This window comes from Lepisosteus platostomus, chromosome 11 (assembly GCF_059453375.1).
Source record: "Lepisosteus platostomus isolate fLepPlt1 chromosome 11, fLepPlt1.hap1, whole genome shotgun sequence".
In the NCBI taxonomy this organism is placed as follows: domain Eukaryota; kingdom Metazoa; phylum Chordata; class Actinopteri; order Semionotiformes; family Lepisosteidae; genus Lepisosteus; species Lepisosteus platostomus.
This window is the reverse complement of record NC_142621.1, coordinates 25,119,236-25,131,412: the sequence shown is the minus strand read 5'-3', so window position 1 is coordinate 25,131,412 and position 12,177 is coordinate 25,119,236. Positions and strand designations below refer to the sequence as shown.

Genomic DNA, 12,177 nt, shown 5'->3' with positions numbered 1-12,177 from the left:
TTAGATTAAATGATGAATTAAGGACCTGAGAGCTAAGCCGCAATGATGCAACAATGAAACCCGGCGAAAATGGGGGTTCCAGGACCAAGACTGGGCAGCCCTACACACAAGGCGGAATTATATCATTGGTCAGTTTTAAATATACCATATCATATAATCTCATATCATTACATATCCTATAATTTCTTTGTATCCATTACTCCTACTGCTGGTTAAAGACTAACCAATGAAAAAGATTAATCTTATCTTACCAAATAAGTAAGTTACAGGTTTCTATGTATGCCCTGGTTCAAATTAAAGCTGACCATGGAAAAAAACAGAACACCAGTTTGCTCTGCATGGCGCAATGAGGGGTGGAGCTGCTCTTGGACCCTGGACTGGGTTCAGCTCCTGACTGGGACTCTCTCCGTGCTCATTGGAGTTTTCTCTGCCTGCTGTGGTTTCTTCCACCGTTCTAAAACATGCTAGCTACATGAATCAAAGTCTGTTGATTGTCCCTGTACGTATGTATGTCTTGGCCATGGACTGTCATCCTGTCCAGGGCTTTTGTTGGGCTGTTGAGCATTAGTTTCCAGGCCTTCTTATAATGGATGTTAGGATGAATGGAAGTATCAGATTTTATCACAGACCTCAAACCTGGGTATTCTGACAAATAAGCCACCAAGTACCTTTTCCACAAAGCAGCCCTAGCATGTATTCCAAATGTAATCCTTTGACGTCATAATATATTACACTTTACTTCAAAGATCACCGAGGACTAAGGCTGTCACCTGTATAACAATACATTGAAAAGTAAAAGCCAGTAACGGCTGAAGTTAAACTAAAGAACATATAGAATGGTGTGAAATGGCAGTTATGTAAGGAAACCTGTTTCTCTAGCATACATATGTAAAGTGCACCCAGAAGCACAAAAAATTTAAATCTGGACCTCCCATCCAGCTTAAAACCTAACTCAAGGCCATGTCGCTGTTTCAGTCAAGACGGGACACGAGAGAGTCATTCTGAACCGGAGCAGATCTAGGACACACAATGGCACACAACCTCTCAACTACTGAATACAATAAGGTAGTATTAATGAAATTATTTTCATTTTTTATCCTTATTACTGAATGTAGATGTGTGTTTCCATGTGTTCACATTGTTTGTTACAAAAGCAGTATAGGCAAAACAATTTTAAAAAGTAAACATAAAAGTAAAATGTAATGTCACTATGTAGGGTCTACATAATTAATAATGAAGACTACAGTTTACATTTTCTAAGCTATCATTATTCTTATCATTATTATCTCAGTTATCTCCACTGTGTGGCTACAAATTTATTTTATAGAGAAAAAAAATTATTTTGTAGACAAAGAAATAAAATACTTACATACTTTATCATGACCAGCTTAAAAAAAGTAGTGAGACACAAACAATTCATATCCTGCTCAGAAATCATTCACAATTATTTTCGTATTTTAAAATTTTCAAACTGCTGTGACTTGTTGTTGCGTATCAAAGGGATAGTTTCAAAAACTAAAGGAATTAACTTTTAAGTCCAAACTTTTTGAAGAAGGATTTATACAGGACCAGCAGTGAGATATTTAAAAATCAAATGCTTTTTTAATCAATCAATACCTAATCTTTTCATAGAAGTGCAATCACAAAGTATTTCAAACAACTCACAATACAGAACATCTGGTTAACAGTGCACAGTAAATTTATTAATTATGTACCTTTTTAAAAGTACCTTTTACCTTTCACACCATGATACAGGTATCATATGTATTCCAAGAACACTCACTTCTAACTGGAAAAAGTATTCTAAGTGAAAACAATGTTATTAACTTACATATTCCCTTTTTTATCCCAGATGGAATATTTGTTTTGCAGGCAGGTAAAAGAACAACAGAATAAAACAACACACAATACAAGTAATAGGTTTATTCCATGCTGGAAAAAAAAGAAGAAAGAAAACACCCACCTGAACTGAAAAAAACCCCACCTGAACTAATACACAATACATTTAACATGACATGGACCAATTACCAAACAAGAAACACACAGTATATGCATAAGATGACAAAAACAATTTAACAGCTTAAGTAATCTTCACAATCTCCAAATAAAATTAAATTTAAATATTGGGTCAGTGAGTGAAACCGCCACATATGTAACCTTATGAAAAAAAAAAGGTAATTTAAATAATTCAAAATTTCCACTCTGTTAGCTCTCAGTGTAAATTACAGGGCCTGATGATAAAATGTGAAAATAAACCGTCACACAAAATGTAGCTGCCCCAAAGCAGGCACTTTGAGGTTAACCATGAAGGTTCCTGTTTTAAATTAACTGTACAAGACCTTGCCAACATTATAAAATCACATTTTATTAAATAAATGCAGTTAAAATGAATTTGAAAATTAAATTCAAAGAGCTTGGCTTCCGAAGAACAAACAAGCTCTCAGGGCTACAATATAAAGCACCAGCTGTAAAATTGGAATAAACGTGTCTTTTCACCTTTCCCCTTCTCTCAACGACAGACTTGTATTCTTCTAATTCTCTGTATTCTTTTGTAGGTTTCGTTTCACACCTCTCTCGACCTCGCACCACTTGATTGGCCACTCTGCCTCTCCCCTGCTCCTCTCTCCTGGCTTTTGTTTTCCCATGCTATATCATCTTTGCTGCCTGCCCCACCTTTCTTACACCCGAAGAAGGCTCCCCAGCTGAATCGCTGTGTTTTCTTCCTCCTCTTTTCAGAAAGGAATAAACCTTTACTTGTTCCTTTGCAGCCTACGCATGCTGACGCAGCAACCCACCTGAACATTTTTTTTATGTTTGTTAATTTTTATAGAACCAGAATGAAAGCAAGAACCTTTAGTTAACCTAATCAGTTATTTAAAAAATGAAATTACCTCAGAACACATTTAATATGATCCTTAAACTGAGCTGATTTTGAGCCTTACTCTCCCTTTCAGTGTAAGCTGAACTTTGGAGTAATGATCAGATCAGGTTGAAGTAGTTTGTCAGACTAACAACGCTTAGACAACGCCTAATGCTATAAAGTCACCTCAAGACATAAGTAAGGCTTCATGAGAGGAAGCCATTCAGCCCTCGTTTTGTTGCTAGTAGCTAATGAATTCCAAAACCTCATCCAGACATTTTTGGAAGGAACCTGGCGTGTCAGTTTTAATAACTTGGCTCAGGAAGTTCACAAACGTAGTTTGTTTTTATTCACAAAAGAAGGAAGTCAGCTTCTGTTTTCAAAAACACATCCATAAATCCTGCTTAAGATGCTGCTAGTATGACATTTGAGAAAGCTGTCCAAATATGCTTTCAGCGGATAGCACCTGCGTTCCTTTCAGTAGCTTGCTTCCTTTTAAGACCAGTATGCCTAATAAAGCTCATAGCTTCGTTTCAAGTAGTCCCAGAAATAGCGCGTTTTTTTCATAGCTCTCAATATTGCATTCTTAATATGCTCTAAAGCTGGTGAGTCATACTGCTCTCATTGCTTTATGGTATGGATTTTACAACTTTCATTCATTTAGCAGGCAAAAATACCTCACAGAGACATCGAACAAATTGCAAGCTTGGTTCATAAAAATGAACGTGTATCGAACAAACAACAAGGGTGCAGGGGTGAAGGGGGTTCAGTGCTTTTTGCAGCAGAGTAAATTTGTTCTCCGTTTCTCAGATTAGATTATGAAAGTGTGCGAATCAAATCAGCATGAAAAAGAGATGTTTTTCTGCATTGGGACAAATTTATCAAGAGAGCAAAAAAAGTTGTGGAAACTGTTCTGATATTTCAGTGGGATACAGAATTCTCAAATAGAGGTCCTTACAACTGCAAAGTTACAAAACCCCATTATCCAAGACCTCCTGGTCCCGGGAGCCACTAGTACCAATTTTGCTGCTCATGAAATAAATAATAATAGTCACACGGTGTAGAATGAAATGTCAACACCTCAGGTCTCTCAAGTGTATAAACGACTCTCTGCTGCAAGGTCTAGTCTGATCACATTCACTATGATCCTGAGGAGACTGGATCGCTGTCTGAAGCTAGAAACCTGTTGCAGGATGTGGAGTTTGTGCACACTGGCTATGGGAAGAATACAGTGAAGGTGATGCATGTCAGACGAGAAGGGAGGCAACACTACATTACAGAGATCAAGGCAGATGTGGAGCTGACTTTAAGGACACGCAAGGACTACCTGGCTGGGGACAACTCGGACATCATTCCCACTGACACCATGAAGAACACTGTCCACGCACTGGCAAAACTGAAAGGGGTAAGTTTCACAGAATGGCCTTCACCAATAAGGGAAAGTGGGACCACGTTTCTTGTTATATTTCCAGTGGACACACAATGGCGCAAAAAGACTGTGGACTGAAAGAGCCAATAGATGGGACGCATGGTGGCGCAGTGGTTAGTGTTAGTGGGATCAATTCCATGCTATCTGCATGGAGTTTGTATGTTCTCCCTGTGTTCATGTGGGTTTCCTCCCACAGTCTAGAGACAAACCGTTTGGTTAATTGACTTCTGGGAAAACTGTCCCTGTTGTGAATGTGTGCATGTTTGTACCTGTGTGTGCCCTGTGATGGACTAGTATCCCATCCAGCGTGTATCCTACCTTGTGCCCGTTGCATGCTGGGTTGGGCTCCGGCTCCCCTGCGACCCAGTATTGCCTCAAGTGGTTAGAAAACAGATGGATGTTTACACTACACACCTGTAAGAGCTACACTAGAAGCCTGAGGCACAGCGCACAGCTTGGTGGTGTGCATCAGGGTAACCCTCGTTCACCATGCGCAGGGACAAGGGCTGCGTCAGTGAGCCAAGTCAATCATCATTTGGTGATTCCAAATAAAAAAATAAAGCATTGTTAGGTGAGAGGTTCCAGCAAGGACAAAGGATAAGGCAAGAAAAAGAGGTATCGTCACAAATTAAGTCAGGGCCTTAGTTTATTCAGTCAAAAATAATAACCTCAAAAGCACATTCACCTAGAAATAAAAGGAATTTGACATTTCCTAAATCTTCCTAAGAATGCAATGATTTCAAAGAATGATAAAATCATCATTGGCAATAGTAAATTATTATACTCAGCCTGCTCCTATGCTCTCTACCCACAATGAAGGGATACAGTATATGGAAGTTACATTCCAAACATTTTAAAAAGCGAAGCACTGAACACACCCCAGCAAAACAGAATTTTATGAGGGATAATGAAACAAGAAAACCAAATACTAGTAAGGAGATGTGTGATTAAAGATGATCAGTGCATCAGAAGACACGCAAAACCTCTGATGTTCCTTGTTCCATATTGAATAGGTCCCTTTCCTTAAAGGCTCAGTGCATTTCTGTGTTCTATTTTGGCAGATCCGGACCATTGAAATATTTGCCATGGATATATGTGACCACTTCTTAACAAACTTCAAGCATGTTACACGAGCCAAGGTTTACATTGAGGAGGCTCCATGGAAACGCCTGGAGAGGGTAAGGATGTGAGTGATGTCTGCTAGCCGGAGCCCTGAATGTTGTTTTCACTTGTGTTAAAATGTTTTCTCTAATAGGACTTTAAATCAGTGCACAGGAAATAAAGAAGAGAAAGGATTCTCTTTGGTCAAAAAAGAGATCATACCTCTGCTAAATCAGGTCTCCCTTGGGCAGTCACTGACAGAAAATTATACTGTCTCGCCTTCTTCCAACAATATGATAAACAAGAGCTGGTTGCTAGGTTCTTTCATCACAAACTCATTTTTTTTGTTCATCACACGTCTCCTGTTTTTACATAATGCAGCCTGCAGCATTCTGCATGGCAGTAATTTTTATTTTACATTCGATGTACTGTTCTTCCTCAAAAGGCACCTAATAAAGATATTTACATGCTGTATTAAGAGTCTGCTTTGATGTAACAGCATAAAAGAGATGTAACCAAAGCACTGTTTACTCCACAGAATGGCACTGAGCATGTCCATGCCTTCATTTACAACCAGGAATCCATTCGCTTCTGTGAAGTTGAACAGAAACAAAATGGTGAGCTGCTGTTAGCAAGTTACTGTTTCTGCAAATATCTTTGTTCCTAAAAACTACAAAATTACCACAACACGTTTATTACATTTGTGACTGCTGAATGAAATCGATTTTTCTAGACATTTTGAGAAATTGTGTACTGTAGCTTGCATGTTACTCATCAGTACTTGTTATGAAACATGCAGGCATACTTACCTTTTTTACAACTTTTACCATTTTTAACAAAAATGCATTGCAGTAATTATTTTATATGTATATTTAAATGTATAATTTAAATCATAAAACATTTTTTGTTTTATGACAAGAAGGTTCAATATAATTTAAATATCACTTTCATTATAAAGAATGACAAACTGGTTTAAATTATTTCAAGGCAAGGTACCTGTAGTGTTACTAGAAGTTCTGGTGGGTAGTTGCGTCAGCATGCCTAGGCTGCAAAGGAACAAGTAAAGGTTTATTCCATGCTGAAAAGAGAAGAAAGGAAACGCAGCGTTTCGGCCGTGGAGCCTTCTTCAGGAGCTACCTGCTCACACCCAAAGAAGGCTTCACGGCCAAAACGTTGTGTTTTCTTTCTTTTCTTTTCAGCATGGAACAAACCTCTTACTTGTTCCTTTGTAGTGTTACGAGTTATTCTTTTTTATTATACTTCTTAATTAGGTAACTAAACCGTTTACTTATTTGGATTAATCAATGTCTCTTCCCAGACAGATAATAGCAGATAATGATTTAGACAGGCCTGTAAAGCTACCCTTTGGGTCCTGAGGCCTAGTGTGCCTTACACTTCAGTAATCCTGTGCTGCTCTTTGTTCTACAGAGAGCCCAGTGGTCCATGCAGGTCTGAAAGACATGAAAATCCTGAAGACCACCAAGTCGGGCTTTACAGGTTTTTTGAAGGACAGGTTCACAACACTGCCTGAAACCCAGGACAGGTTCTTCTGCACAGCTGTCTATGCAAAGTGGCGCTACAACAAGTTCAGGAACTTCTCCTTCGACACAGCATGGTGATTTGCATTGACAAAAATGTCCTATACATATGGTGACGTTGCATCCATGAAATTCAAACGGCAATTTTGAGAACAACATTTCGAGCTTCAGAGATAATGTAGATCAACATTATGATTTACTCTATACCATAAACAAAAAAGACAAATACAACACCTTCACAAAGGCTACACAAATATAAAGAGATACTCTATGTCATTCATTAAAAAGGGGCCAGGGCTGGAATCTTCTGAGAAGTAGATTTTATGGCACAACTGGTTCAATTTAGTATCAATTTGATATGTGAGTGCATGTCCCCTCAGTGTTCGTGTTAATGTGGTAAACAAAGAAGTCTTTTATGCACTGGCATGTATTTAAAACAAATCAGGTGTAAGTTTAAAAAAAGAACTTATATTCAGTAAATAAATGTAATCATTTAGTTTGTTTGTTTTTCAGGAAAACTGTGAAAGAGACCATTATTGAAAGATTTGCAGGCCCCTATGACAAGGGTGAATTCTCACCTTCAGTTCAGAAGACTCTCTATGAAGCCCAGGTTCTCATCCTGCAGAGAGTACCAGAGGTCAGTTGCATACTGAAAGATCACATTGAAACAATACGTCTATGTTCTGGTCAGACCATTCATAAGAAAGGAAAGGTTATAAACAAGAGGATCACTTGAAGGCACACCTGTTGCAAGATGATGCTAGTTTTGAACATTTTTTCAGTCATTTTTATCTACGAGATTCATGGGAATCACACACTGACCTTGAAAGGGTTTTCCAGGTGGAATTGTCCACTGTGGACAGTGAATCATGGATAGTGATATATCAATAGCTCACCCTACCCACCCATTACAAATTTCAAACATGTTGATGAAGGAAAACATTCTGTCAGACACTTCTTCATGTGTGTCCAATTAAAAGAAATGAAACCTAACAATTGGGAGGTGGGCCGTCTTTGATCTAATCTTGGATGAGAACAAATTGGCAAGACATTAAAATATGCCAAGCATATGTACGTCTATGCACAAAATATAAATTAAATTGAAAATGTAAACAATAAATGTCAACCCACTTCAAATGTATGAGATTGCACTTTTTCATATATGTAAAAGCCTCTAATCCTCTTATCCTGTAATATGTGAATTTAACTGCATAACATATAACACATATACATATATGTGACAGCACGGCAGACTTTGATGCCAGATGGAGTTTTAATTTGTAACAGTGTGTTCACTACCTCTAGAAACTGAATTGGTTGAAAACTGTAAATGATTTTGATGACATGAGGTGAACTGTTAAAATATAGCAAGTTCCTTGTAACCCTGTTACTAATTTTAGATATCTTTGAAAAAACGATCATTTTGCTTTTCCAGGTTGAGGAGATTGAGATTGTTATGCCAAACCAACATTATTTCACCATAGACATGACAAAAATGGGACTTGAAAACAAAGATGAAGTGAGTATTGTTTTTCATTAACAAAGTGAAGGAAAAAATGACCCACCATAATCAAGGAGCATTGTTAACTGAATTTGTAGTCTCCAGCAATCTTGTGTCGCCCACATATTACCAGAAGGGACTTTGTGAATGAAATCAGTGGTATTACCTAGAACACAAACTGCACTGGTGGCCATACTAAGACAAGTCATTTTCATTTGCTATTCATTAAAGCATTGTAATAAGTAAACTTATTTAATTGATAAGGAAACTTGCTATAAGTTTTCTTCTCAAATTTTAAAATCTGTTGAGTTCCTGACTATTATGAAGTATCAGACTTACATGAATTAACATAACCAATCTTGAATTCCAATGAAAACAAAATGACCTAAAAAGATGTGATGTTCCAGTATTGTGCCTCAGGCATTCATTGTTCATTATACCACTCTGGTCTTTATTTTTAGCAAAACAGTATGATGAGCAATCTTTTAACTGGCACAGGGGGTGATACAGAGCAACAGTGACTAATCATATCACTGGCAGGAATGGTGAAGCAAACAGACATCTCTGTTAATCAAAACACTCCCAAGCCCTCGACTACCACAAGACAACCTTTCTATTAATGATAAGAACTCTTTAGCTATGTCTTAATACCAAAATAAAAAATTGTGTTAAGTGCTTAAAGCAAAGCAGACATGGAGAATGGACTGAAACGTCATTTTAACAAATTCAGCCTTGATTTAAAAAATCTTACCAGTTTTTGAAACTTGCTAAGAAAAACAATTCAACTGATTATGAGCCAATGTCTGACTAGGTATAATGTAATTCACTTCAATTTCAGAGACAATAAGGTATTGCCCAGGTCCCCTGTGGATGCAAAACTAATTATGACAGTCTCTGACTGAATTTATACGTTCTGTCCACAAGGCGGAGCTGATGTACAGGCATTTTAATACAAGGGAGTGCAAAGAGCAAAAACATGACTTGTGATATTAATTCAGGGGCCCTTTCAAAACAAACGGCAAGTTCACCAAGGAATAAAGCAGAGTTTAGTCAGAGAAACGCTTGAAGGACTGTACCCTTGAGCACAGATTCATCTGTAAATGGGTATTGCCAAAGTCATTAACAAGATTTTGTTCTAAATTAACTCACCTAGGTAAATAAGTGGTTATTATTATCATGAAAGAAGGTCATTTGACCCCTATAGCTTGTTGGTTGTGAACAGCTAATCGATCTGATGAAAGAAACCAGGGAATCAGTTTTAACGTGCCTGGGTATCATGTTCCAGACTCTCCCAACCCTTTGTGTAATATACAGTAAGGGCCCTCATTACTCAGTTGTAAATGCACTTTGCCATAGTTAACACTTGTTTCCTCTTCTGCATGTTTCACTTTTGATTCTGACATATTTGTAAATACTTCTGAGAATTTCAAATCAGGCCTGGACGTAAATCTTCAATGTAACAGGAATAAAGCCACTTGGTTTATTTATTTGTTTCAGTTTTGTTACCGTTTTAAAGGAAAACAGCAATTGTCCAGACAATGAGTAGTACCTCTATCTTCTTCAAGAGCTCTGCCTGAAAGGTTTTAAGTCATTAGTATTTCTTTTACCTTTAACACTTTTGCTTCTTCCATGCTGATGCTATTTAATTTAAAACATTGTCTTTTCTGAGGTACAGAGGTGTCGGTTTTTTCCTTGGTAAACAACTGAGTGAAATATTCATTAAATACATTAGCCATTTCCTTTTCAATTCACATTTCCCATTATCTCAGACACCTTACTTGATGTTTGACTGTATTGTAAAAATTAAGATTGTTTACTTAAGCCTGCATTTCAACATGACCTTTTCTCTCTCTTGACCTAATAATCTTTATCAGTTAAGGTAAAAAAAAAAGTTATGTTATAACTGAACAAGATTTGAACAATAAGAAAACTAAAAGAGGGATGCAGAAACAGCCATATAATCCACAGCAACAGTGCAATCACCCTGTTTCATTTGTGATTCAATTTATGATGGAGAACGTCAGTCTTAAGTAGACTTTGTTTATTGAACAATCTAAAACAACACACAACCAAAACAAATAAAAAGAAGTCTAATAAAATGACATTCCGCACATTTTCATACCTGCTCCTTTGTTTCCAGAATGAAAAGGAGTGCTTTTCTAAAGCTTATCTGCACAGTTCTTCTAAGTGATACATTTCCATATGGGGCTCTCTGAACAGAGGAAAAGTTGACCGGTGCTTGAGGTTTTGGCACTTGTTAAAGTACCACTAAGTTTACAGCTCAAGCCCTGGCTCCTCTGCTGACTCACTGTGCAAAACACTAAATCACTAAACCACCTTGTTCTTAGGTGGTCAGTTACTTAGTTTGGGTTCATAATTCCAATTTCCCAGTGGTGGACAGCTAACACGGTTGCTGGAGCTTTACAAACAAGAAGGTGCTTTGTTTTAACCACACAAACAGCATGAGCTGTCAACATTAACTGTGTTTACTGTCTCTTCAGGTACTTCTGCCACTTGACAACCCATCAGGGAATATTACAGGCACGGTGCGGAGAAAACAGTGGTCTCGACTTTGAAGAGCAGAAGAGGAGACTTTATACAGCGGGGGGATAAGGTGGCACCTACAAACCTTTTTGCACACTTACCACGATGGCATCTTAACCAGAAAAGGCATGTTTGGTTTAATTCATCCCACGTGGAAAACATAACAATAGCAACAGGCTTGTTTACGGCTTGGAATAAAATGTTTATTGGAGGTTTACGCACTGTGTGCTTTACCAGTTACAGTTGATTAACTGTGCTGCCAATAAAGCTGAATTAATTACGTTTTGTGGACACGGTTCACTGTGCTAATTTATTACAAGATTATCATAGCAGCCACACAGAGCCTTCACCTGCCCCAAACCAAAATTTGGGGGCCATCAGGTGAAAAGGGTTGTCTTTGGTTCCCTGGACCAGTATATTTTTAAAAAGTCTACAAATCTAGGCTCTAATTTTTTTTTCAGAAAAATGTGCAGAATTTATCGTGCCACCAATGACAAAGGACACCGCTTTTTACATAGTTTTTAAGCCATGTAACAAATGCAAAGTCAACCACACAATACAAACAAGAACAACTTTTCACTGTTACAATATACAAACTTAAGAAACACAATGGTATTTGGATTTATTTACAAAGAAAAAAATTTTTTTTCGGTTTTGAAAATAAGTTTAGAATAGTTTAACAAACTAGTTTTTATTCCTTGTACAGGTTAAATTAAAAAAAAATGAAACATGAATAACAAGTCTTGATTACCAGACCAATACAAATAAATAAGTCAAGAAATTGCTGAAAAGAACGTCTCAGTTTAAGTGCTGAAGAGAAGCAGCCAAGTGCCTTTGTACTGGCTCTTTGCCACAGAGAGTTCATACATTTTAGTATTAAGCTTTTAAAATTATGCTAGTATCACCCTATTTTTCACACAATATAAAGATCTTACTTTTAGAAGTCAAATTCAGTGCAAAACAGAACATACTGAATATTTCACTAATAGTACAAACGGTTAGATTAGCTGGCTTCAGCTCACTGCAGTGTTGGTAACTTTTTACTTGACTAGAATTTCTGTGGAACCACCTGAACAATGTCAAGTTGCATATGCAGTACTAGATTTCATGTTCATCAACATGGCTTCCAGCTACATCACACAAGGGGAATGAGGACCTGTGAACATCATCTCCAACGCAACCACCTGTCCAAACCTTTCTGCCG

General features: G+C 37.5%; 1 protein-coding gene across 1 annotated transcript; it reads left to right on the top strand.

Annotated features, from left to right (window-relative positions):
- The first annotated feature begins 969 nt into the window (after positions 1–969).
- On the top strand, positions 970–11,264 carry uox (urate oxidase). The gene is made up of 8 exons (XM_088597538.1): positions 970–1,065; positions 4,053–4,265; positions 5,351–5,467; positions 5,929–6,007; positions 6,819–7,005; positions 7,442–7,565; positions 8,364–8,447; positions 10,931–11,264. Exons 1-8 carry the CDS (start codon positions 1,030–1,032, stop codon positions 11,003–11,005), a joined length of 915 nt encoding a protein of 304 aa, XP_088453664.1. The 5' UTR covers positions 970–1,029; the 3' UTR covers positions 11,006–11,264.
- The last annotated feature ends 913 nt before the right edge of the window (positions 11,265–12,177 follow it).